At 35.4% G+C, this 27,213-nt stretch overlaps 6 protein-coding genes across 10 annotated transcripts in view; 4 read left to right on the top strand and 2 right to left on the bottom strand.

Annotated features, from left to right (window-relative positions):
• Positions 1 to 1,600, top strand: part of LOC143345013 (uncharacterized) — a 44,529-nt gene extending 42,929 nt beyond the window's left edge. For both annotated transcript variants that reach the window (XM_076771707.1, XM_076771706.1), the window contains exon 10: positions 108 to 1,600. In XM_076771707.1, the coding sequence (XP_076627822.1) occupies positions 108 to 395 (288 nt within the window). In that variant the 3' untranslated portion in view covers positions 396 to 1,600. The remainder of the gene's footprint in view (positions 1 to 107) is intronic.
• The window catches only part of LOC143345020 (phytanoyl-CoA dioxygenase, peroxisomal-like), a 55,104-nt gene extending 47,090 nt beyond the window's left edge, over positions 1 to 8,014 (bottom strand). For 2 of the 4 annotated variants that reach the window (XM_076771716.1, XM_076771715.1), the window contains exons 1-2: positions 7,876 to 8,014; positions 7,725 to 7,796 (exon numbers count right to left, since the gene is read on the bottom strand). The gene's annotated coding sequence lies outside the window, so the exon portion shown is untranslated. Of the gene's footprint in view, positions 1 to 6,263; positions 6,442 to 6,529; positions 6,810 to 7,724; positions 7,797 to 7,875 lie in introns of those variants that run through there. The other 2 variants (XM_076771717.1, XM_076771718.1) reach the window with 2 other exon arrangements.
• Positions 8,015 to 8,211: 197 nt separating this feature from the next.
• On the bottom strand, positions 8,212 to 25,637 carry Mu2 (mutator 2). The gene is made up of 7 exons (XM_076771690.1): positions 25,215 to 25,637; positions 24,978 to 25,076; positions 20,972 to 21,070; positions 20,313 to 20,489; positions 15,991 to 20,248; positions 15,411 to 15,918; positions 8,212 to 8,448 (listed from the first exon to the last, which is right to left on the bottom strand). The coding sequence occupies exons 1-7, from the start codon at positions 25,314 to 25,316 to the stop codon at positions 8,388 to 8,390; spliced, it is 5,304 nt and encodes a 1,767-aa protein (XP_076627805.1). The 5' UTR covers positions 25,317 to 25,637; the 3' UTR covers positions 8,212 to 8,387.
• LOC143344500 (scoloptoxin SSD14) lies at positions 8,676 to 11,039 on the top strand. Its single transcript, XM_076770613.1, has 7 exons — positions 8,676 to 8,826; positions 8,905 to 9,097; positions 9,169 to 9,369; positions 9,565 to 9,701; positions 9,752 to 10,028; positions 10,170 to 10,410; positions 10,543 to 11,039. Exons 1-7 carry the CDS (start codon positions 8,676 to 8,678, stop codon positions 10,804 to 10,806), a joined length of 1,464 nt encoding a protein of 487 aa, XP_076626728.1. The 3' UTR covers positions 10,807 to 11,039.
• Positions 13,407 to 14,787, top strand: LOC143345024 (nuclear protein 1). Its single transcript, XM_076771722.1, has 2 exons — positions 13,407 to 13,720; positions 14,214 to 14,787. Exon 1 carries the CDS (start codon positions 13,508 to 13,510, stop codon positions 13,715 to 13,717), a length of 210 nt encoding a protein of 69 aa, XP_076627837.1. The 5' UTR covers positions 13,407 to 13,507; the 3' UTR covers positions 13,718 to 13,720; positions 14,214 to 14,787.
• On the top strand, positions 21,957 to 24,763 carry Jhe (juvenile hormone esterase). The gene is made up of 8 exons (XM_076771709.1): positions 21,957 to 22,384; positions 22,508 to 22,811; positions 22,939 to 23,136; positions 23,200 to 23,378; positions 23,446 to 23,611; positions 23,687 to 24,022; positions 24,186 to 24,312; positions 24,399 to 24,763. The coding sequence occupies exons 1-8, from the start codon at positions 22,187 to 22,189 to the stop codon at positions 24,601 to 24,603; spliced, it is 1,713 nt and encodes a 570-aa protein (XP_076627824.1). The 5' UTR covers positions 21,957 to 22,186; the 3' UTR covers positions 24,604 to 24,763.
• Positions 25,638 to 27,213: the final 1,576 nt, after the last annotated feature.

Here is a 27,213-nt window from a genome sequence, read left to right as displayed (position 1 = left end):
CGATCCCTCGCAATTAGGTCGCAAACAGATAATTATTCGTCGTAAAAAAAATAATTTCTGTATTAATTGGTACGAGCGTTCATTTTCTGCGTTAACGATGTACACAGGAAAACGGGGGCTATCGGGAGAAAGTAAAAGAAGAGATAGACGGCAACAAGAGGGACAGAGAACGGAGCGAGAGCGACAATAGTTGGAGCAGCGTCGATGACATCGACTCAAAGGAAATAGCGGACAAAAGTATGGAGGAGGACAATCTCGAGAAGATTGAAGAGGAAACGGACGAACAAAAGTGCAAGCAATTAAGGCGGAAATCGAAAACGATTCGCAAGCCGGACGTTCCTCAGGATTGCAAAGAGGCAGCGCAGCGCAGGCCTCTTCTCGCCTCGTCTTCTTAAGTTCAATCGACGAACAAACGTACCTTTCTCGGTCTAATTTATTCTAATTCAATATAATTTATCGGTCGAGTCAACAGCGCCGACGCGCAACGAATTCGTTCGAGCCAACGCGAAGGATAATCACTCGAAACAATTTAACCGAGTATATTCCGGATGATCGGGCGCAAACGCAGTCCAGACGGAACTCTTATTTTTTTAAGGATCCGACCACCGTTCGTCGAACCTCTTATGCTCGATATCACTCGCAATATATCGACATATCCTGAAATTATATTTTTATACTTCCACTCAGCAAAGGGAACCACCGTTAATGACAAAAGCCGTGGCCGGGCGCATTCGCACGCCCTCGGGGCGTGCACGGGAGGCTGATTAAACGCGGCCAGGGTAATCTCGACGAAAAACTTGTCCCAGCCAACAACTCCGTGGAAAGTTGATCGCCCAATCATCCTTGTACGAGCGTCTACGAGACCCGAGGAAAGTTTGCGCCGCGAAGGCTCTTGTTGTAATAATTTTCTTCGTCGCCTCGCCAGCGATGCTCGCGACGGAACTTGGTCCCGGAAATTCGTGGAAAAGAAACGGCACGACGAAGTAACCAACATCCGAGAAAGTTCTTTCGACGATAGAAGTGTTTACGAATCGACGAGAAACTCGCGGTCGATCTACGAGTTGGAGACTCATCGCCCCAGGGGTCTGGCAACCTTTCGGGGCGAAAACAGACGAAAACAAAGGTATACGTGCTAGGCAGAGTTCAATGGAATCGAATGTAAATCCAACATTCGCGCGATGGATTAAATTAAATTTGTAGGAATTTAGGTAAAGAGGTTGCCAACCTCTGTCATCGTAGACGTCTTAGATCGTCTTCACAACGTTTTCACGGTCCTACGAATTTTTAATAAATATTATTCTCGGCTAGATCGTAAGGCGAGGTGGAATAATATCTTGATGTTCCTAATCGACGGATTTGTAAAAGATAGAAATTTTATGCTCGTCTTCGGTTGTTTCGATGATACGTAATTTGGCATTTTGGTAAGTATAATATTTCAAATTAAAGCAAAAAGTGCTATGTGTATAGCTTGACGAAGTAGACAGAAGTGTTAAAAGTTCCTATACGATTAGTTTCCCTGTTTTTTTAATTGTTTTACTTTTACAACCTATTAAAGTACCAACACACGCGCGACTTGAATAAATGAATTATCATTATTAAATTTCTATCTTGTACGAGGAATGATAATCACATTTTGACGTTTACTTTATCGCGAAACTCTGACAACGTCTTCTTTGTCGAGAGAACGAATCGAAAGTCGAATAGCCGTGCGTCGGAGTAGGAATAGAAAATTAGAAGACTCGTGGTTCATCGAGAAGATTTCGCGTTCGACGCGCAAATCGATCGACATAGATGGTCGTTGATCGTAGTAATTGATAATAGACGATGACTGTGCTAAAGTGATCACGCAGACGACTAATGAAGGTTAACGAAGAGCAACGAACCATCGTACGGACTCTTTTTACTAGCAAAGTTTGTACAGTTGTTTGTGAATTGTGATCGACTACTGTGTATGCACCGACACGGTAATAATTTGCAATTTAGGTGTAGGAACAATCACCCGAAATTAACCGACGTTAATCTTGGTGGTTATTGGAATTGATGTTTCAAATTTTGTAGAACGCGAGAGGATGCGTGAGCATATGTGTGTCTGTGTATTCCTGTGACGATAGGTACTTTCAAACCCAAACGTTCTAGTTCCTGACAACACTCAACGTGACCCTTGATCCTTTAATTCTAAACAAAAATTTACAGAACGGTTAATTCGGACTTCTCCATTTACTTAAAGCCGAGTAATTGTTTGAATTTAAATTCGGTATTTCTTGTATCGGAAACATCAATTTCGTCGCAAAAGTACAAATCTTATTAAAAAAAAGAACGAGGTAACTACACATCGTCGAGTTGTACAGTTGATGTTGGAAGTCACGTGAATGTGTTTATCTTTAATTCGCGTGCACGGGCTATCGCTTTTAAATTCGTCAATTAGAGCACGGAAAAGCGATCTCGTCGACAAGGCGTGTTATTGTATCATTCCGACGCGAAGAACTTTGTCGGGTTCGGGCGTTGCGTTAATGTTAATAATATTAAGGTATCATCACCTAAAATGATGTCTGAGTGTATGTCGTTAGTGCAAATAAAGAAATTATTTGAAAAGCACCGATTCTGATCTCACAGTCCTTTCCAACGTTTCCCGAGTTCGTTATATTTAAAATCGACCTTAACCGAACCAAAATACCACTCGAAACTGCTGCCTTGTTTTTACATAAATAACTTATTTTCTGTTCCCGTTTTATTTCTTTCGTTTGTACAGTAAACACTCGTTAAGGAAGAAAAATCGATACGACGCTATTATCTGATACTTCGATACCTATGGTGCATTGTATGCAACGTTTGTGTTTGTTATTGAACAAGTTGCTCGATAAAATTATTAAGCTTGATACGATACGAATCGCTATTACGAGACGCTCTGAAACTAGCAAAGCAACTTGTAATAGATTCACGCTGAGGATAGCTACTGGATCCTTTCATGCCGATGGCCATGCAACCGCTAACTCTCAAACCTCATTTGTCTGTGTAATCAGGCTTCAAACTTAATTTCGACCGGGATATTTTGTACCTGACGTGCTATGAAATTATCGTCCAGGGACAAAATTTTCGGCGAACGCGTGCTCGACAAATACGATTTTACGGAGCTAACAAAATTAACGTTTCTTTGATTATGACTCGCGCTAAGCAAAACTCCCACGTTTCAAACGCGACAACAGCTACGAAAAAAGGAAAGTCGAGGATGGTCAAACAATGTGGGGCCTCTCGATAGCCCCTCGGTGGCCTTGAACAGTCAATTGAATTTGTTACGACTATAATTTGCGTGATGATCTATATCGCAACAACCAACGATGATACTCGCTTCAAACCTTGACCGTATACTTCAAACGAATTATATTTCGCGTAAAACCTAAAAATAAAATTTTCTTATTAACGTATTATTTTAAATAAATTTTCTATTTACGATGTATTAGCTTTTAGTTACGTTTCATCGGAATGTTACAGTTAGTGTGTTCGAATGTTTACAAGATTAAATAAATTACTGTTGGTCGAGAATATGGAGGATGCCCGGCCGGCAGTTATAGCGTTAATGATTAGTGCGTCGCGGGGGCAACGTTCCCCAATCGTTGTCCCAAGCATTCCGATCCCTTCGAACAGAAAAACTCGTAATCTGAAGATGTTACAAAAACCCGCGAGCGTGTGGCTCGAAACAAGGCTTCCACTTAGAATCACGGAGTGATTTCGAGCGCAACCCTGTCCTCTATCGTCTGGAATTCAAATAAGGGGCATTAAATGGACCGGCGCGGGCAAGAAACGATCCCTTCTACCACGATCGGACCTCGCAAACACGTTTCGAGATGTTTTCGTCGAGAGTTCTGCCGCTCGACGAACAATCTCGCCTGAGCACTGCGCGATTAACCGCGTGTCGGAGCGACACGTTTGATGCCCAAAGTTGCGACGGGTTTCTCGGACGATCACGGGTCGCTTCTTCATCGGCAAACCGTGTTCTAACGTTATTCCACGCCGGTTCCGTATTTCGGCTTAGTGCGCGAGGAATCGTAGCATCGAAAAACATCGAAGGATGAAGCAATCAATAACCTCACGGAAGGAATACGACCTCTAACTAAGGTATTTAAAACAATTTTTTCCTATACGTAAAACATTCAAATCCGATCGTACAAGCAAGCGAATATTCATCGACGCGCAACTATTATTATTTGTATACAAAATAAAAATAGATTTTCTTTGGTCGGTTAACCGTGAACCCTTTTTCATAAAAACGTATACTATTATTCGTTAAACGTTTCGTACTTAATTTTTTAAATATAACTAACGTTATTTTAATTTCGAACTTTTCATAATATTCTCTATGAAATATAACGATATTCAGCATAGTGTTTCTATAAATGTAAATACTCTTCTTTATTATTAGCAATGGAAATTAATCGATGATGTTCGTACAGATGCATATTTTATATAGAAAAGTGGAACTCGGACTGAAACTTTATTTCCTTGTTAGAAGTTTTTAAACGTGTACTTTTTATTTTGCACATTTCACGTCGGGATATTTATCTGTTACGACAAACAAAACTTGTTATAGGGGTGTTTGCTAAGATATCTAGTTAAAAATGGATACTTCTCGACAGTTACATCATTAGAGAAGTTATGACAAAGAAAATTCAAATCTCAAAGAAAAAGACTGCTTCGAACTCAGAAAAATTATTATTTGTAAAATGAACTATACAAATATAGTTATATATTTCCTTTTATATATAGAAAAATTTCGCGTTGTCATTAGGTAGACTCGTACTGTGCAGATCTATAAAGCACGTGAAAGAGTTTTCATATCGCTATTTTTGTCATAATTAATCATAATGCTAAATACACGACCAATTTTTCATACATGGTATCTTCCCCATCTAGTTTTGGCCAAATGATTCAAGCTGCTTGACAATCGCACAGCGTGGCTTCTTAACAATTTCGATAAATTTTAAAACCGTGACTACAGAGGAACATGATGCGGAGATATAGCTTTGCAAAAATAGAAGAATCGCGAAAGGAACCGAGGTAAGTTTTTTAAGCATAGAAATCACGAATATTATTTTTATAAGATTCATGTGTTCGAAATTAATAAAAAGTCAGTGAATTTTTTAAATCGTTGTGACATTGCTCTACATAACTATTTATGTTTTATTTATGTTTTGATCCGCTTCCGTTTCTTGTCGACCAAGTTTAAATATGTAAATCAAAGCAGAACAAATTTTCACGTTCACGGACACCATTATTAACACGTTATGTACCGTGCATACGAGTCAATTAGCTTAATTAATGAGCATCACTTTGCCAGCTAAACAAATAACGAAAATATTGGCATACGACACTTGATAACCTAAGGTAACAGACAATAAACATTGAACTTTGAAATGTGTCGTTGAAATAACGAAAAGAAATGATAGATCGTTCTGCGGGTCCTGATAAAAAATTACTGTAATCCATAGTGATCGTGTCGCTAACATTTTCAACAAATTAAATATTCAGCTATTGAGAGGGAAATGTAAAATTAAGATTTGTTTTATCGAGTGACCTTCTTAGAATATGTTACATTATCAAACGAGTCGATATCGTTTTATCAATGAGCGTAACAAAGGAACGGTAGACAACGCGAAATTTAACGTTCGGACGTTAATTCGTTCGCGTTTTACTGAATCGTATTATACAGCGCTTAGCAGTACCTATAATTGTCGAATATCCGTTATAAATTGTCGCAATTGCATGCCACTTCCCGATAGTTCGACCCGTGCGGTCTACGACCCAGATTATAACTCCTCTTAACATGTTGACTGCCATACTAAATTCGCGTGAGTCCCACCGGACCATGGCTTTCTAGTCGGATTATTTATCAAAAGTATTCGGTCAAACAATACTATGTATATTTTATTGGAACGAACAACAGTGTAAGCTTAGCTTACAAACTATAACAAGCTTTAGATTTCATATTTTCCCAAATTTTTAGCAGACTGCAATTTATCGTCTCATGCAACTACCATTTTGTTTAATGGTAAAAAAAGAGGATTTTTACTTCCGGGATATCTATATTTCTTTTTTGTATACTTTGTTTCGAAAGCTTCAACTACGGTAAAAATCAAGTTTAAAAGTGCTCGGTTTACGTACTATGAATGTTAGACACGTTTCTATTTAACCTCAAAGTTTTTAAATGTACGTCGAGATATGTGCTAATACCTTTTATAGAAAATTAAAAGGAACTAATATATACTCACAAACTTGAAAATATAGATGACACGTAATAGCTTATTAAACAGTTCCAAATATGTAGCGATATGGTTAAAGCGGGAATGGAAGGGTTAAGCAGCTCATCGAATCTTGCAATTAGACGTAGGACTATTTCAAAAAGCTTGTTTCTATTATCGATCCTCTTCTCGTAAATAAGTTTGTTGTCTGGAAAATGTATTTATCCTTTAGTCGAGCATAGGAATGCGTAAATGTAAAACACTGTACATGGTACAAAAAGATGCTAATATGTTACATTTTTCAAATTGCGGCAAACGCATGTGCACGTAACGAGACAATTCTGCACTGATGGCAACAAACGCGCAAACTCAGATTGATTTTCTTCGGTCAGCTGGCGTTGGTCGCATCCGAACGATGTGGTTAACATTTCGTACGAATTTCGACGGCTGGTTTCAGCTTGCGGTGCGCACAAGATGGCAAGGAGGTCCTCGATAAAACGAAATCAGGAAAGGAACAAGAAAACTCGATTGTAAATGGTGATCAAGAATCGTCTGTTTCACATAGTGAGTGTTCAATGACGATAGAGCTGAACGCTACGTTAGGTCCTGTCAACGTGATGTGTTTAGACAAACAGTCGAAAGGTGGCGATAGCTGTTCTTTCGGTGTCTCGATAACGATTATCGTTGTAGCTAATATTTCGATAATGAGATGGTTAACTTTGCTCGTTTTTTGATCCTCTTTTGTAGCAAAGAAAAATCATGATCTCCTCGTCACCGTCCAGCACCAGTTCCGCGTACGCTAGTACCGACGATGTTCGTCAGTACTATGGCAACGACAAACGAAACTTCCTCGATTCGGACGATGTCGGAACTGCTCGGCTCTTGCGTTCGTATTCGCCTGGTCGCAACAGAACGAGTAGATTTTTCACGAGACACTTTGTCAACAAGTGAGTTGCTTTTTTGACAAGTAACTCTGTAAATATGGACTGAGAAAACAAGAAATTATTTGTTGTAACGTGTAGCCCCATGATAAAATTTCCACGCGGTCCCTCATCATCGAATAGATAGAGCTCGATCGTACAATCATTTTAAAACAAAAAATGTTTATCTACGGACGAACTGTTTATTAATTTATCAATGTTCGTAAATCGTAGTTCCCGATAATCCGTCATTGTTGACATTGATGTATCGTTTAACGAGAACAAAGCTTGATAATGTTAACTTAGCAATGTCGCAAAAGAATGAACATAAAGAATGATATTTTGAAACAGCTTACTCGTTCGTGACTTCAACTCTAATCAAATTTGAATTGTCCCGCTGCATACGTAATTGCCTGAATCTGAGTTTGCGCGTTTCATGATTATATAATATACTAAGTAATGGATTCGAATCTAATGTCACTGTGACATACTGTTTTTATAATTATTCAGCAAAACGAGTTTTCAGCAGAAACCCAACGTTCTAGATTAGCAACGGAATAAATACACTTACCAGAATATAGCGCACATAACCTCGGCGATGATTTCACTACCTCTTCTTTGTCGCTGATTTACTTGAAGTTTTCTAAAATCAATATCAATTCGATATTTACATTAAACGAATAATGTTGATTATGTTATATTTTATTACAAAAATTATTCACCGGAAGATTAAAACGTATTTAAATATTTGCTTGCTGTAATACTTTGATCACAGGATTTTATAAAATTAGAGTAAATAACACACACATCATGTTGCACACGCAATGATGCAATGCCCGTAATTCCGTATAACGAATCTTTTATACCCCCCACTCTGATAATGGATTACTATCGTAACGTTTGTTGAAATTAATTTATGTTCAGTGCTTACTAATGCTAAAATTGTAAAAACCGTACCGATGAATTTTATTAAATTAAAGGTTAATATACCTGTTATGCCTGGAATCGAATTCAATGGACTTTGATACTATTCAGTAATAATACATTTTCAGGTTTTACCTTACCACAAAAAATATTGTAATAGCCGGCATAGTATTCGCAACGATGATTTTTGCGGTAATAGCAGTTTGTAGTATTTATGGAATCAATAGAGAGTTGGAAATTCAGGAGAACGAAAAAATACCACCCGATCCAGAAACGCCATTACCTCCATCATGGAGCCAAATGAGAGTTTTCAAACGTGGTGCTGTTTGCGCGGATGGCGCACCATGCGCTGTTGTTGGCAAGTATGTAATCTGTAAAAATAAATAAATAAATAATTATTGATAACGCGGGAATAATATACTTAGACTTTTTTTTGGGTTTTTAACTTAAAAACTACGTCGAATTTATATTAGAAATATGAAATAGTCTAACTTTTTAAATTGTAGATCTAACAATTCTTTGCAGATCGATTTTAGAAAGAAATGGTTCGGCGGTAGACGCTGCTATAGCTTCAATGATTTGCAACGGTCTTGTGAATATGCAAAGTATGGGTATTGGGGGTGGATTCTTCATGACAATTTACGATAGAACGGCAGGACGTGCATATACGTTGATCGCAAGGGACCGGGCTCCATTAGCTGCCAATGCTACTATGTACGATGGAAAACCTAGAGATGCATCATTTATCGGTAAATTTACTACTTTCTTTTTTCTTTTATTTCTTATGTAAATAAATTATAAAATTGATAAATTCATGAATCTCATAGGTCCGTTGGCCATTGGTACTCCTGGAGAATTAGCAGGCTACTGGGAAGCTCACAAACGTTTTGGTAAATTACCATGGGCCGATTTATTTAAACCTTCGATCGAATTGTGCGAAGAAGGATATAATTTAACAGAAATCCAACACGACGGATTCAAATATAACGCACAGAATATTCATAAGGATCGTATATTAAAGTAACTTCCGGGCATTGCAATTAATTGTCTATGAGTACTATAGTAATGTTAATAAGATACGCTTTTTTCAGACAGTTGTTCGTCGATCCCGGGACCAACGATTTCTATAAACCAGGATCAGTTATCAAGCCAAAGGTACTTTGTAAGACTCTGCGGATAATCGCGGAAAAAGGCGCATCAGAATTATACAATGGCACCATAGGCAAGCTTTTAGTGAAAGATTTACAAGAAAAAGGATCAATAATAACGATGGAAGATTTAAATACTTATAGGTAGATATTACTCAAATGACTAAAACTACTTTCTGGATGCTAAATAGTAGTTATTTCTAGAGCTACGTGGGAAGAACCAATACAGACGAATATCTCCAACGGAGTAAGAGTTTACACCGTTGGTATGCCTGCCAGCGGAGCTCTGCTTACATACATCTTAAATATTTTAGATAATTTTCATTTTACGCCCGATAGCATAACTGATTACAACCGAACAATTCTTACATATCATCGAATGATAGAGACATTCAAATACGCTTATGCGTTGAGAAACGACATGGCTGATAAAGATTTCGTCGATATGGAAGAAGTTAGTAAACTTCTCAAGGAACGTTAGTGGAGTGCATCAAGCATCTGAGAATACTATATTATTAACATTTCCCAAAAGATTACCATTTATACACAGAAATCCTGAACTGTAACACCTTATTTACTCGCTCACTAATACATTTTTGTTTGTTCAAGTTGACAGAGAACTTGACATCTAGGAGTTACGCGTACAAAACTCGCATAAAGATTGACGATCATAGAACGTGGGATGATCCAACGCATTATGGAGCATCTACTCTAAGCAGCGCGAAAGATCAAGGAACCGCGCATGTTTCAATATTAGCGCCAAACGGAGACGCAGTATCAGCCACTAGTACTATCAATCTCTAGTATGTTCGTTTTCAATCTTTGAATATACATTCATTAATGTATATAATACAAACACGTATATACAGAATTCTAAGGAAGCACAAGAAATTAATATTAATAGTTTGAACAATACTATACTAAACAATTCTTTTCTTTGGTAGTTTCGGAAGTGGAGTTACTAGTGAAAGTACTGGAATATTACTAAACAACGCAATGAACGATTTCGGTGTACCATCAACGGTCAACTACTTTGGCGTTCCACCTAGTCCAAACAATTACATTGCGGCTGGAAAGAGACCTGTATCATCGATGGTACCCTCGATTTTAGTTGACTCGAATGGTGACGTGAAAATGGTCATCGGTGCTTCTGGTGGCACCAAGATTACCACGACCGTTTCTCAAGTCAGTATTTAGTAATTATTTTGATCATACATTTCAAAAACATTATATGGCGATTAAAATACCATTAAAATCATTCGTATAAAGACTGCTTGTCATTCTGAGTGTCAAATGATGCATATTATGCAATTTTAGATAATTGCCAAAATCATGTGGATGGGACAAACGGTGAAAGAAGCCGTGGACGCACCGCGAATACATCATCAATTGTTTCCATCGGAGATATCATACGAATACGGTATTCTAAAGCAAGTGGTAGATGGTTTGAAAAAGATAGGTCACAAAACTTCGAGGTACAGAGTTCGTGGCAGCGTAGCGTGCGTAATTTGCGTCGTTAATAATACAATTTACGCAAACGCAGACTTTCGAAAAGGCGGTGACGTGTATGGACTCGATTGAATGATTATTAATAATACGTAAACAGTATCTTCCAATATAAGGTACGGGTCTTTAAACTTAAGAGCCAGCGTTCATCATAGGCATTGTTCGATTCTTCGATGCTAAATTTAAAAATCTTTGACCTTAATAATATACAAAATCGTTTTAAAGAAGAACTACTTCACGCTGTTGTAAAATTCGTCCTATACGAAATTGTGCGAATTTGGACTTTTTCAATAAAATTTTTTCACGTATTATACCCCTTTAACTATTACCTCTTGCGTTTATCAAGGTTTAAACACTCGTTTCGAGAAGCTTTTAATAAAATTTATACTCCTGACATTAATAATAATTATTTATACTAGACTATTTTCAAATTCAATGTCATGTGTTATGCAGCTGTAGAATTCGATATCTGCGTGTTACTTTTTGCATATAAAAATTACATACATACCAAACAACGATTACAAACGAATATTCTTTGTACATTTAGGGTTAACTCAATTCCTATGATATAACTATTCACGAATGTTCGTAGAATGTTAACGATGAAGCTTCGCAAGTTCGTTAGAACGATGAATACTATTTTCTAAATCGAGCAATCTATTAATAGTTTCGAGAAAGTAGTTTGTACTTTCCAGTTTAGATGTATTTAAAAATATAGTTTAGAAAAATGGCATGAAATGGCTCGACCATGACCACGTTATACGCGAAAGAAAGTACATACAAAATGATACATCGTAGATGGCGCTGAAGGGAACGTATCCCGTCTAAACTGGTTTCCTGTTTCATCGTTGGTATATACACATATATGTATTCGCTTCTTTTGACATTCTCGACGTGGCTAGTAACAGGATTCGATCGCTTAACGAGATTATACGCGTATGCGGCATCCTTTCAACCGTCTTCAGTTTTGCGAAGTCGACATTTTCTGGCAGTTTCGCGTGTCTTCACGGTTAACAAACTACTTTCGACTTCTATGTGCTGAGAAAACAATAAATACATACATACATATGTGACAAAAGTATCGAACGAGTTGCATTTTGTGCGACCACATCAGAAAATGAAAAATTAAACGTAGCTGATGTGTCCGATAAAATTGTGCAACAGAGTCGTAGTTAATTTTTTATTTACAACCTTGAAAAACATGCTGTGACCTGAGTTGCAATATTTTTAATGCGACTCGTTGAGTCATAACTGTCGATAAGCGAAGACAAGAATTTAAAAACTACTTTCAATACCACGTTCGTTCAAGATTAATTTATAACGTTCCCCCTTCCAATATACAGTTTGTTTTGTTACGAGTTTACCGTAGCGTTATATTTAACTGCACAAGTCACATACAAATGAAATTTACACAAAAAAATAATATTGCTCTGAAAATGTACAAATGCGTAAGATCATAAATACAATACATTCAAAGCCAATTATAAACACACTTGTGTCCACAATGTGTCACAGTACACGTAACTTGGAACCTAGAGGCGTAAATAACCACATCTGTCTTTACAAACATGTGAACGTGCATAATGTCACGTATATTTTCACATATGAGGCTTAATTAGCATCTGATAATAGTGCATAATCTTCGGTAATTAGAGCATATCGACACTCGAACACCAATAATATTCGAGATTATACAATTCCAGTTAACCTGGAAATTTCATCAGCCCGGCTAAGTTCTTACGGCGATAGAGTAGAAAACACTATCTGATATCGGATTTTTATTTACCATGCTCAATACGTATATTATATATCTTGGCACAAGTCGGTGAACGATAGGAATAAACATTTACCAATGTATTGCTTACGAAGATATCGAACTTCTAAAAGTGAATACTACAGCAAAGAGCCGATAACGCATGCGCGATAAATCTGTTTTATTTGTTGACAAAAGTATGATTTTTCACGTATGACAAAAATGTGATATATCCAGTTTTTAGTACATTTGGCATTATACAGCATTTCGTTTCCAGAATCGAATGAAAGCGTAGAACAAAGTTTTATAAAAATACTTCTGAGATTACAGCCAAATATACACAGGTAGTTTCTAAGCTGCGGAACTGTACTATCAAGGCTGTTTGTATACGATGTAAACGACACGTTTTAAATGCTTATATAGATATTTAACAAGCAATATTAGATAACCTTAGTTTTTGTTTAGTTTACGTTCATCATACGATTAGGCGTATGTAATAAAAGACCCCAGTAGATGGAATATGTAAAGGTTTCGCAGCATTCAATATACGATTATTTGCTGAATATAGATATAGGTTACGAACCTTTCTGCGGTCATTGCAGATGTTCCGTTAACCTCTGTAGCCGGTAACATGTTGAACGTCTTGTAAATACTTAGTCTGAAGTTCCAGAACATTCTCTGCCGTACATTTTCACTAAAATTTCACTTAAATGCATTTCGAGTCGTAGTAGCGACAAAACTTAGGCTTTTTACTTCACACAAATTAAATTAATGTTAGTTTATGCTATGATACGCATTGGTAAAAGGACTTAACGGTTAAAACAATATTTGCATCAGGCATTCGAAATGTTAGAGGCACCACTGTACGCCACGCATGCGTGATATCTTTAGCACACACTATATAAGGGGCCATGAAAAGCGGCGTCCAGATAATATCGAACCAAAAGTGAGAGCGCAAAGTAATATTCTCGGCAGTGTTTACGCCGTTATTTTCAAAGTATATTTTTTGAAGATTCAAGAGCTATGTCTGACTACTACGTTGATGAATACGAGCATTTTAACTACGATTACGACAAGCATATCTTCACCGGCCACAGTGGTAAACAACGAAGCAAACGCGAAGCTTTGACACATACAAATCATTTCGATCCGTGCGGCCATTCTAGAAAGATCCTGACTAAATTGATGAATTCCGAGCACAATAAACGAAATGCTGGAAAGACCAAAGCATAAATCGTAAGCAAAGTTTATTAAATTATATCATAATTTCTGACGCGTTATTGCTCGAGTTAACATTATTGATTCGTTTAGCCAGAAAGGTCCGCAACCTTGGCCGGGTTAATGCGTGTTTATGTCTTCGATGTTCTACTGCGTATTTGCAATTTATATTATGTATAACTACATAGGTATTAATGCAACTAAATGCCAAACAGCTTGAATTTAATTGATTTTTAATTTCGTATCATTACTATTATTATTATTATTTGCCTCTGTAAATTCCTTCCGAGATACTGTTCTTTGTTTCTTTTTGTAACTGCGCAACCATTTTAAAGGTGAGTCATTTCTTACGCGAACACTTGTTGCCTTTTACTTTATACTGAAATAAAAGCTTTACGAAAAACGAAAACTTTGATTATTTTTAAAAATAGTGAAAACTTCGAAACGCGTACCAAAAATTTGTTAATTATTTACTTTTTTTTATTAAATATTTTACTGTTCTCTATTTTAGGAGCTTGGAGTCTAACATCCTATTTTTGGAAGAAGTATTCGTTCTTCAATTTTGACGAACTGGAACCTCTTAGATATATACTATATTAAGCAATCAATTTTTTCATTTCCTTTATTCTCAGCAATGCATTTAGTCGCTGAACATAGATCACTTAGAATAAGATAATCATTAGTACTTGGTACAAATAGGTAGTGTCATATAATCATCACTATTTTTCATTATATATCATAATTTGTAGGATAAGTGTTTCCTGATTAGACTATTCCAAGATCACCTGTGTCTGGAGTTTTCATAGTATGATAAGAAAAATTAAATGTGTATATTGGATTTACGCACATTGAGAATTTGTAGCTACCAAGCATCTACTTTGAAATACAATTACTGAATGTAATATGTAGTGATTTATTTGATTATGCAAAAATATTTCATCATTTCGTTTTCTAAGATATATTAAGTTAAATTTTTGTTAACTTGGTAAGACTATTAATTTCAAGTATTGTAAAGTTCAGAGAAATAAAGATGACTGAAATATATATATACTTGTAATAAAATTATAATAAAAAAAAAATAAGAATTTATACTTGAGTTCATGACTTTCGGATGGATGCCGCGTCAGTATTTAGTGATTTGTTGACGTTTTGCAGTTTGCATCTTCAGGGTTGAAGGCTCTGATTTAAGGTCTCCTGGTTTTTTGGAAGTCTTTATATATCGATAGTTGTTTGCGAAACGTCGGCAAATCACTGAACACGGACGCGGCATCCATTTGGAAGCCATGAACTTGAGTATAAACTCAGGCCGCGAAAATCTTAAATCTCATAAGAATTTATAATTACCAAAAAATAATTATAAAATAATCTTTGATAAACACTGGAAATGTTTCAATAGTTTTTTGATCCGAAAAGAATATTAAGTAACTTAAAGTCGAAAATATTTGTGATTATATAATTTCGTAAAAATAAATATTGTATCTATATGTCCTGAAATTCACACTTAGATGTATATATTTATGTATTACTAAATTAAAGTGTGTAGCATTAAGTTTGATAGAATATAATTATTATTATATAAATGCATTTGTGTAAAATTCTAACAAAAATAATTATATACAAATGGTATACACGTATCACTTACAGTACACATTTGGCTTATTTGTTATAAGGAAGTATAATAATTAAAACAAATTATTTTAATTCGTACTTATCAAAGTTTAACTCCTGTCTTAAGATTCCAGTTAATAAAAATTCCGTGGACTGTATAGTGACAGTTTTTGGAGCTTTCGTGAGAAACTTTTTTGCGTTTGCTAAATCTTCCACTCGAGAAATGATCACTGCTTGCCGTGGCCATGATGATGGTGGTCGAACTAACGATTTACCACCGCACGAACTTATTATACTTTTTAATTCCGGTAAAGGTGGAGGTGCTACATTGGGTGTTAGTATAATTGTGTATCCTTCTAACAGCTTGTGTTCTTTTGCCTTTTCTAAGCTTCCCCTTAATTTGAACCCAAATTTAGCTTCCGCAACAGGGTCTTTCAAGATATAATTTTTTAACTCCACGAAGTGGCCAACTTTTTCACTTTCAATTAACCAATCAATTGAAACTATTGGTACAGATTGCGCTAATGCACACAAAAACTTAACAGTTCTTCGTACTTTGTCTGTAACTAATACATCACATTTTGATGCATCTTCAACTTGCGAGGCACCTATAAAAAAAACACGGCAAAATTATACTTGAATCAAATTGTAATTTATTTTCATATAGAAGTTATATTTACCCAATTTTGACAATAATTTGCTGTAGTCGTTCGTAATACCCGTGAATAAAATTTTATGTTTTACTCTGAGTGGCGATGATGCTGATAATGAAGAAGACATACTTCTGCGTAATCTGGTAGGCGTTGAAAGAATTGATGTATTATCAACACTGGAATTCATTTCTGATGAAGAACTGTCCTCTATGAAATGTTCATTTTGTTTTTTGTCAACTTTAAGCTTCTTTGCTTTTGGTTGTCTTCCTCTTGATCTAGTACTATTCACTTTACTCGACGTATTCTTTACAAAACTTGTACTATTATTAGTTTCTAAATGATCCGACATTGAGGAATCTGAAGCTGATTGTTGGGAACCACGTGTTAATTTGAATGGTCGTTTATTGTTCGTCTTCGGTCTTGTATCAGGTTCACTTTCTGGGATGTTAGTGATATTTGAAGAATTTTTTAACGTTTTTGCTCGTTTAGCTTTTGAACTGGGTCTTTGAAATTGTTCATTATCAAATTGAACCAAATCAGAAGAATTACTGTTTAAGGAATCTTCGTCCGTGTAAATGACCGTAGCTTCACGTTTTCTAGTATTTCTAGTTCTGCCACTTATTTTTTCATGTATTTCTGTCTTTTTGTGCGTGTCTAAATTAGTACTTTGATCTTTAAGCGAAGCATTCATTATCATCTCCACTTCTTGTGATTCTTCTCCACTTTGAGAACAGACAATTTCTACCTCATATTGCTGTCTATTCGTTACTTTCTGACTCTTGTTTCCTCGTGTCCTTACATTTTGTACAGCTTCCTCAGTTTCCGTCGTAACTGCATTGTTTGAAGCAACTCGTTTATTGACGCGTGTTCGACGAGTTTGTTTAATTTCCATGTTGTTATTTTCGACTATTGACTCGTTCGGGGTACTTGGAGATAAACAATCCGTTCGTTCATTATGAGATATTTTCATAATTTTAATTACCAATTGTTTAGACTGTAAGTTTTCTTGACTAACTGACAGCTGCGTGTTGCATGGATCTTCTACATTGACTGGCGAGTTTTGTTTAATTACGTAATCATGAATATTAGTAGAATTTTGGTTGACGATTGTGTTTCTAGCAGTACTCTTTCTACCTTTAATTCCTCTGGAAGTACTTTTATTGGCATTGCCCTTACGCTTTTTTGTGTTACTAGTTTCAATTATATCTGCCGAGTTGAGTGATTTCTTTTCAAGACGTGAAGAACTTAAAGTAGTTCTTTGCGCAGGTTCGATAACTGTGTTTCCAATCAAATCTTCATTTTGTACCTGAAAAATAGACGAATTATCAACATTCTCTTTGCTGGAATTACGAGTCATTCTATTGCTCTGAATGGGAGCAATTCTTGTTTGTTCTTGTAAATCGATAGCAGAGATTGATTTTTCTCGCGATAGAGATTTCTTTTTGGATTTATGTAAGGTTTCAGATGCTATTTTCCTCGTCGATTGCTTAGACGATTCAGTTATTCTTTCATCGTCACTTTCGTGTATGTTCGTGGACGCTTTGTCGCCATTAAGACGACTAACTGTTCCCAAAATTGGTGAAGAATTCAATTCACTGACACAAGGTTCAGCATCTTCCGCGTTTCCACGAACAGGTAGTTTTCGTGTTGATTTCCGCGATGTTTGTTTCTTTCTAGATACAGCCTTTTTTTGGCTTCGTTTTTTTGATATCGGCGTTGTTGGACTTGCTGGATTAGATAAAGTACCTGAAATTCTAACTTCAGGTAAACCAGCTAAAATATCATCATCATTATTCAATACCAAAGACATTAGTCGAGATTGTCTGGTATTCACTGATGTTATCGATACTTGATTATCCGTTTTGGAAGATTCTTCCAACATATCTTTGTTATTTTTAGATTCGTCTGTTCTCTCTGTGATCGTTTCAGACACTTCTGATTCCACATTTTTATTTCTTGCCAATGATCTTGGCACTGGTAAACGTTTAGGTGTAGACTTCAATAGTGTTTCACAAACACTAATGTTTTTATTATTCATAACACTCATAGCTTCTGACATTGTTTCATGTTCCTCTTCTTTGCTATTGTCTGATGTATTTTTAACAGGGCTAGCAACGCCTTGGGAATTCAATAAAATATTTTGTTTTTGCGTTGAAGTAAGATTGGCGATATAATTTCCCGCATTTTGTGATTCGTCGTTGATAGTGGTATTCTTTAAATTGGATCTACGATTCTGTTTTCTCGGCGTTGAATGAGATATTGAATCAATTAGTGGAGTTTTTCTTTTTCTACCTTTTGGGGATTCCTTTACTTTACTATTTGCTGGGGACTCACTATCTACATTACTAGTGTCAGATTTATTCTCATGTTGCGACGACTGCAAAATATTTGTAAGAACCTGGGTTGACATCAGCGATTGATCTTCTATATCGTCCTCATTTACATCCTCGAACATATCATTTAGATTTTGTTCCAATGTATCATTTAAATTTGTTTCTTTCAATTTTTTTAAAGCATTTTTCCTATCGCCAGCATTTGGTACAGATTGGCTTTTGTCGACCTCACTGATTAATTGCGTTGGTGCCATTTCATAATCAATATCTTTATCACTGTTTCCATCCACGGAGTTTGGATTCAAAAGGTCAGAACTGGGCGATTCATTCTTACCAGATTCTGGAACCGTTTCGGAAATGTTCATTATTTGAGTAGGCATATTATCATCCATTTCAGTAATATCTTTTTCGGTAGATACTGCATTATTTTTTGTTAAATCGATCGGCTTGTTTGCACTTGAGGAAGATTCAATTGTTTGAAGAATTTGTGTCGCTGCCAAATCGTCGATTTCTATGTCTTTTACTTTTGTGTTGTCTTCAGATTTCTTCGTTTTAATTACTTGCGTTGGAGCATCAAAATCAACGTCAACTGTAGTTAATGAATTTTTGCTCCTTCGGTTTATCTGTTGTGTAGGCATCTCAAATAGGTCGTCCGAGTCCCCACTTGTAACTTCTTTATTTGCATTCTGTCGCGCTTCAAAACATGCTCGTTTTTCTTTCACGGCTATTTCCGTGAATTGACCTTCCTCGTCCGTATCTGAATCTTCGCTGTTAAGTGACTGACTTTTCGAAGGGTTTTGACTATCTTGACTGGCAATACGCGAATATCTTTGAAATAAACATTCTTGATCAGTGTCATCAGAGTCATCTTCCACTAAAGCAGCTTTAAGTGGATACTCAATGGATTGAGTAACGGTTTTGAAAACATTTCCAGCCTTAGTGTTGACTTGCGTTGCCGCGTCAAATATGCTCTCATCGTCAGTGCTCTTTTCAGTCGTTTCATTGTTATTCAGGCATGAAGACTTTATAGACATCGATGTTTTTGAATGTGATTTATTCAGTACATCGTCATCTTCAATCAAGTCCTCTAATAAATTTTGCGAACCAAGTAAATTATGGCTTTTATCAAGCTCTGAACAGTCATCCTCAAAATTTGTCGAAAGCGATAATTGCAGGCAACCTTGTGAAGCTTTCTGAATATCTTCAGTTTGCTCATCGTGCATAATAATATCTTCTTGTTTTATAGTTACGACTGTTTTAGACGTATTATTTCCTTCGTATTTATCGTCGTAAATATTAGCATTATTAGAACAGCACTTTCCCTCTTTAGCTTCAATATTTTGTACATTCATCTTATCACTGCTTTTAGTATCTTCTGGTAACTCTGTTTTTTCTGTTTTATGTTTCTCGACATCTCGAATGCTATCCTCAGCATCTTGTGCTGAAACGTTCTGACGCCCAATCGCTCTTGATGGCTTTACATCATGGATGCCTATATCATATTGAGTCTCCATTTCGTGGATATCAGTAACATTACCTTGCATCTGTAAGTTCTGATCGTGTTGCGTTTCCATATCATGAATGTCAATTGGCTTCTTATGACAGAGGTTTTCAGTAGTTGTAATCTTATTCGTGCAGATCTTTTGAGTTTCAACGTCATGGATATCCGTTTCGTTTTGCGATTCAAACGATTTTTGCGTGTCCATATCATGAATACTGACCCTTTGTACAGCTACATTTTCCTTTTCCTGCTTAGTGAAATTTGATGAATCATCCATGTTGTCATCAGTGGAAAAATCATGAACAATAGTTTTCTTAATGTTGCTGCTGCTGCTGCTGTTGTTGCTGTAGTTATGTTGAGGTATACAGGGACGTCGAAATACGGATTTTTCATCTCCACCTTGAGTGCTAGGTATTACAGAGTCATTCCCCTCCAAAGCGGATGAATTGTTCTACATCGAAAACGTATAATAACATAGAAAGGGGATTTTTAATCATTAGCCATGGTATAATTACCATTGACGAGTCAGGTGTTCCCGGAATAACTAGTTTCATTTGACGTGGCGGTGCCGGTGTTTCTGGGATCATAGAGTCATCCATTGAATAATGGAGCTTGTAAATTGCGCGAACCATGCCAAATTCGATCACGCTTCCATCTTTCAATTCATAGCATCGCCCCGGCCTTAATATTGACTATATAAGAAAGTACAAGATGTACACTTTCTATTAAGGTTCATGGAACCTTTATGGTTCAAATTATAAATTGTCCATTCGAGTACCCAATTAATATTTCAAAGAATTGGATCAAGAAAAGGTAGAATATACTTCAACTAACTAAATACATAATTGTTCTTGTGCTACTTCAAAATTAACTTCAACAAGTTAAAATTAGAATTAAATGACATTGTAAACAGTGAAATGAAACCTGAACAATCTTGGCACTATATCTCAAAGTATAAAGTAGGGTACAGTTAGAGTAGATGAGGTATTAGATAGACATCTGATATGACCAGTTACATTTTGGAAGGACAGTGAGCACTCTGATTCTACCTTATCAGCTAAAGATCTATAAGAATAGACTAAAAATAAATATGGTATATTGTGGATTAACTATCAGTGAAGAGTGACAAGATTTGAATCTAAGATGGTTATATGCACAGATAAAACTATATTACATTGTTGAGTTTTGTTTTATTGGAAGAATTCAGATCGCAGATCCATACGGATGTCTCACAACTGCTTGCTTCGATTTCCGCGTGCACCTTAGATACCGTCTGTAAACGAAATTAATCTTCTTACTATACAACTACTGTTGTCTTAATATTATAATTCTTAAACGTTGAATATTTTTATTTTTCAATATATAACTTTACAATTGCCGAGATATACAATTTGTGATATACACGATTCTGATCGATATCAACTGTTCACTGTCGTGTATTTATTTATTACATGTGCTAAAAGTCACGTTTACGACGTCTATCATGGTATCATGACTCTTATCGAAATTGCGCAATTCTTGTACATCAATTTTATTTGTGTTGTATAATCTTTTGTGTACAATTTTATGACTGTACTAATTTTTATTTAAATATTGTATCTTCTTCATTCAAAACCAGCATTTTCTTCAAGACATTTTACAGTTACACATAATACAACCCTGTTAATCACTTTTTCAATGACACAGTTTAATTTTATCGTGTTACTTCTTTTTTATGAAGAAGTTTACTCCGTCCGATAAACGATTAAATTATTTCTTTAAATAAGTAATTTATCTCTAAAGACTTGTAACGCGCAAACGTCGACGTATCTTAACATGCATCTATAAATATAACGCGTACGCCAAATTTTGAGTCGTAATTTATAATAGAATTTTTTCAAATTTATAAATTTATTAGTTATAGAAGTCAATGGCGAATTGAGAATTTACTGCTAAGATAAGACTAATCGTTCCGATCGTCGTGATTCCAGTCTTGTCTATAAGTTTACCGCTATTGAATGCCCATTGACCGATAACAATTTATTTAAACATTGAAGTAATCTCTCATAGTGTTTCATCAAAATCAAGAAAAAAAATTATGTTCTTTACAACACAAATGAACCGGCTTTATCTTATCATGCACGATAATTGGCAAGCAAAAAAATCTTCAACGGTGTACATACATAGTTCGGTTATAAGTAGCAGTAACAATATTCCACGTTATCAAGTATTTTCACCAATCGTTGACTTGTATAATTGACGAAGAAACATCGAGAGGAGGGAGTGTAATGATTAGTTGATTTATATATACGACTATACTTTTATATGCGACAGTTATCTGCTCTGTGAGCATCCGTCAGAGTGCTAAATAATATATTAGATAAGTAGATTCGACCTCACTGTGTTAGAAATGACGAGCCTATGGTGGATTTTGCTTCTTTTCGGATCGCAAATAAACCTGGCGTGGAGTCTGGAGGACGCGCCGAGAGTTAAAACACCTTTGGGTGGTATTAAAGGATATTATAAGCTCTCTGCTAATGGAAGAGAGTATGAAGCCTATGAAGGGATCCCTTACGCGTTGCCTCCAATTGGAAAGCTTCGATTCAAGGTAAAGAATAAGTTCTACTGGTTACTCCAATTTATAAAAGAGAATAAAATTTTCTTTTCTTATAAAATACCCATCCTTTCATACCCATAGTTCTGGAATACTTATTTGTATGTCAACGTCTAGCCTCCTCACCGGATACCACCCTGGTTGGGCGAACTTTCTGCGACGAAGTTCGGCCCTCCTTGCTTACAATACACCCAACTAGACGAGACTACATCGAATGAGAAAGTTATTGGTGCTGAGGATTGTCTCTACTTAAACGTTTACGTGCCAGTGCGAGAAGAAATGTCTACCAAACCGATGCCAGTAATTTTTTGGATTCACGGGGGGGCCTTCCAGTTTGGTAGTGGAATAGATGCGGGTGGGAAATATCTTATGGACCACGATGTCGTATTTGTTACAATCAATTATCGTCTAGGAATATTAGGTACTTAAAAGTATACCAATTGTACTGTATTCATGAATATAGTCAACGCCATTGAAACGTTTCATATTACAAAGGCGGTAATTCTAGTTTAATGATTAAAACAAAAAATCAATCAATTCCTTTACAGGTTTCTTAAGTACAGAGAATGAAATAGTTCCTGGTAACATGGGACTGAAGGATCAAAGTATGGCCCTACGATGGGTATCAGAGAATATCGAATGGTTCGGCGGTGATCCAAACAGAGTCACTTTGGCCGGATTAAGTGCCGGTGGCGCGAGTGTCCATTATCACTACTTATCGCCCATGAGTGCTGGTCTTTTTCAAGGTACCGGTCGCATGTTGATTAAATCACTATTTATATAATGTAAAATATTCTTGTATGACATAGGTGGTATCTCGTTCAGTGGAACAGCTTTTGATTGTTGGACACAGACTGAAAATATGCTAGAAAAAACCAAACATGTAGCAACACTTATGGGTTGCCCTACAGGTAACTTGAAAGAAATGGTACGTTGTCTGAGATATCGTCCACCTCGGGCTATGGTTCAATCTGCTCATGAATTTTTGGTAAGTTTTCCCTGTTTAAGAGAGTCGTGAATCATTATTTATTCTGAAACGAATAATTTAATTCTAGCGATTCTATTATAATCCATTCACACCATTCGGACCAATTCCGGAGAAATTTGGAGACGAACCATTCATTGATAGGCTACCTGTTGAAATCGTGAGTAGCGGCGATGTTCATGATATTCCTTGGATAACTGGTGTAACTAGCGAAGAAGGACTGTACCCAGTTGCAGGTAAGTAATGTACTATAATGAGAAATTTCTAGAATTATGATCTTTAAAGCTCTCATCTAATAATATATTTTATAGAATTTATTGCTATACCAGAAGCTTTAAAAACATTGGAAGATAATTGGGATCTTCTTGCACCTCATTTTCTTGATTATAACTACACTTTACCTAAAGAGGAACATGTTGAAGTTGCCAGACTTATAAAAAATCATTACTTTGGATCAAAGAAAATTGATGAAACAACAACAAAATCTTTGGTAGAAATGGCTAGCGATCGATTTTTTGTTGCTGATAGTGTAAAGGCTGCCAGAATGCAAGCTAGTGTTAATAAGCAACCTGTCTGGTATTATTATTATACCTACAGAGGTGCACAGAGTTTGAGTGATGTCATGAGTAAAACTACTAATAATTATGGTGTGTTATTAAGATGTGAATAATAATTTATTGTCTTGCAATTGAAAACAACGAAGACAGACAAGATCTGTGTTCCTATGTCTTTTCAATTGTAAGACAAGGAAGAGTATATGTATTTAAATGTATGTAAATATTTAATATATGTACTAAATATTTTATACAGGTGTAAGCCATGGGGACGATGCATTTGCTGTTATAGATACTCATTATGTGGATTTCACAACAACACTGGAAGATCGTAAAATGCAACGAGTTTTGATCGACTTATGGACATCATTTGCAATTAATGGGTAATTAAAATGACTGACTGTGTACATTATAACCATTCAAGAAAATCATTCTGTTAAATTTTTATATAATTTTTCTTATTATTTAGAGTCCCAAATGTAAGTGGTGTTCAATGGCCTAAATTAAATCCAAATGAAAAGGTACTCCATTACTTGAAGATAACAGGACCAGACAAAATTCATATGGACAGTAATGCAAACTTTGGTCAGAAAGATTTTTGGTCTTCTATCAATTTTAATGAAAACAAATTTAACAGTACATCTGCTGGACATATGATAAAAGAAGAATTATAAAAATACCTTTATCTACTGATTAGCATTATGTACGTTATGCAATTATATAATTTTATATTGTCATAAAATTGTACACATTAAGTCTTCATTACTTTAAAAGATTCCTCAAATATTGTAAAAATTTATAAGCATGCAGAATCAATAAAAAATTATAAAACTATTATTATCCTTTTCAATCATTTTATCATATTATAAATCTAACCATATTAACTCTATGTTCATAACATAAATGATATGAGTCTGTCGTTTCTTTTTCATTAACATGACTGACAGAGTTAATACTTTCCATACATTAATAAATTATCTATTTAATTGAAATATCTATACACTGGAATTATTAATATATTGAAGAACAATAGAATTTAAGAATTTACCTGATCGTACAGAACAATATTGCATTCTCGATGTCTGCCAATTTTGGTAATTCCTCTTTTAATTGGATATGCATTGGAGCCGACATTCAGTACCCCAATCTAAAATTTTTGAAACACTCAGATTACAATTACATTTCAACAATTACTATTGAAATATTGTAATATTAAAAAAGAACTTTATGAATACTAATACGGATTAATATAAATAAAAAATATAAGGATTTAATTTCTTTTTACTTGTATTGCTTCTTGTCCTGCTTCATATTGTGAGGAATGAGGCAATTTCTGCGTTGATATAAAATCATAATTTTCACAAACTTGCGTTGGCAACATATCCATTATGAAGGAAATTGATGACAATGACGTAAATTGTACAACGATACTCGATTATTTGTTACTCTTTTTTAAATTGTGAATCAATCATAACATAACCTACAATTTATAGAATTTAGAAGTACTCGTTGCATACAAATGCAGTTAAATGTTTAAATATCAAATTCATATATGTACTAACAGAATATAAAAGTTATACATTATTTATAACAATGTTACAAATAAATCATTAATAATAAATAAGACAAAACACCATAAAGACGACACATTAATACACCGTTATACCCGCCACATGTCTTTCAAGATCATCACTGCCGGATGAATAAAAGTTCTATAAAATTACATAACAAGATGAATAAAAGCTCTATAAAATTACTCAAGAAAAGATATTTTATTATTATTTGTTCTCTATTTTCTCTCGTATAAAAATAATATACATTTACGAACTTTGTTGTAACGTAATCATCATTTATACCAATATTTCTTTTTAAGAAAGTTACACAGACAAGGTATAGGACAACCTATGCATCTTATGGAAAAGTTTTTTGAGAAAATTTCGGAAACTATTAAATGTTTGAAGCTAAAATTTTATTTTAAGCTAGTCGATAATTCCTGCAGTTTAATTCTTTTCTAGATTAGAAACGTCGTATGTGACATGGTACGCGTTGCAAGGAAAAAGATTTTCTGCATTTGCTATCTTTACCGATTTCAATATGTATTTTTTAATTAATATTATTTACCGTGTATTACCTATGAATATCATAATAGATCGATATTACATTTTTAAGAAATACTATCAAATATATCGAAAGACGGATGCTTTGCATTATGACGTCACAAAATTACAAACGATAATAAATCATTAAATAATTAATTGTTTGTCTAAAATCTTAATGTATTTATCTTACAGCTGTATTTTCTATTTAAAGCATCCCTGATCACATGTAATAACAAAATTATTTGAAATATAAAGTTTAATTTTCCCACCGGAAATATGATACATTGAGAATCGAAATGATTGGCCATACTGACTTCCCGCTTCCCGCCCTCAGTAGTTTGCAACAGGTTCGTCATTCGCTTTGTGGCACTTCGAATAATTAGAGAATCGCGTTTCTAAAGAATTCTAAAGGCTAAATTGAATATCTGGAGCGAAAGCTAGATAGCATCTTCGTTCTTTTTGTCTTATATCTACGGTTTCTATCCGAGACATCCTTAGTTTCGTGAATTAACAAAGTTTCAAAACCGAGGTTTAACCTTCCTTTTCGAAATATCGGGAGATGTCGTATCTTCCCCCCCCCCCCCCCCAATTCGCGAGTGTTACTGGTTACAGCGAGGGGTCGTCATTCCTGTTGTAAAAATTAGCCTAGCAAGACGTGTTTCGCGACTAACGAGGTACGTATTTCTAACCTGAAGATATTTTATCATTATTACTACCCGCGTTTATTTTCTACCGATGCTTTCGTCTAATATTAATGCAATCTTAATCATAAATTCAATCGACATCGTGACAAAAATTGAATCGGTTTCGTACTTTCTTTCTGACATTCGATCGGTGTTAATTATTAACATGTCTCCCTGAATTTAATTACGATCTCTTACAATACAGTTTGGATTGAATCATTCCTCAATTATAATTATCGTTCATGTACTTTAATGCATTTTTATTCAACGGATTTCTGTTCGAAATAGGAGCTATTCCGACAACGGAACTCCTCCCCAATTCGCGAGCGTTGGTGGGTACAGTGAGGGGGCGCCATTTCTGCTCTAAAAATTGGCGTGAAAAGACGTGTCGAGACCTGTCGGCGTTTCGCTGTTAACGAGGTACGTATTTTTAACCTGTTGATACTTGATCATTATTACTACACGCGTTTACTCTCTAACAGTGCTTTCGTGTAATATTAAT

This window comes from Colletes latitarsis, chromosome 8 (assembly GCF_051014445.1).
Source record: "Colletes latitarsis isolate SP2378_abdomen chromosome 8, iyColLati1, whole genome shotgun sequence".
Taxonomy (NCBI): Eukaryota; Metazoa; Arthropoda; class Insecta; order Hymenoptera; family Colletidae; genus Colletes; species Colletes latitarsis.
This window is presented reverse-complemented; position numbering and strand designations above follow the sequence as displayed.

Coding starts and splice junctions, on each gene's coding strand:
- LOC143344500 (XM_076770613.1), top strand. CDS start 8,676: ATGCAAAGTATGGGTATTGGGGGTGGATTCTTCATGACAATTTACGAT. Junction 9,370..9,564: donor GAAGATTTAAATACTTATAG/GTAGATATTACT, acceptor TACGCCCGATAG/CATAACTGATTACAACCGAA. Junction 10,029..10,169: donor ACTAGTACTATCAATCTCTA/GTATGTTCGTTT, acceptor TTTCTTTGGTAG/TTTCGGAAGTGGAGTTACTA.
- LOC143345024 (XM_076771722.1), top strand. CDS start 13,508: ATGTCTGACTACTACGTTGATGAATACGAGCATTTTAACTACGATTAC.
- Jhe (XM_076771709.1), top strand. CDS start 22,187: ATGACGAGCCTATGGTGGATTTTGCTTCTTTTCGGATCGCAAATAAAC. Junction 22,385..22,507: donor TTGGAAAGCTTCGATTCAAG/GTAAAGAATAAG, acceptor GTCAACGTCTAG/CCTCCTCACCGGATACCACC. Junction 23,612..23,686: donor AGGACTGTACCCAGTTGCAG/GTAAGTAATGTA, acceptor TATATTTTATAG/AATTTATTGCTATACCAGAA.
- Mu2 (XM_076771690.1), bottom strand. CDS start 25,316: ATGGATATGTTGCCAACGCAAGTTTGTGAAAATTATGATTTTATATCA. Junction 21,071..24,977: donor ATATTGTTCTGTACGATCAG/GTAAATTCTTAA, acceptor TTTCGTTTACAG/ACGGTATCTAAGGTGCACGC. Junction 15,919..15,990: donor CAAATTATTGTCAAAATTGG/GTAAATATAACT, acceptor TTTTTTTTATAG/GTGCCTCGCAAGTTGAAGAT.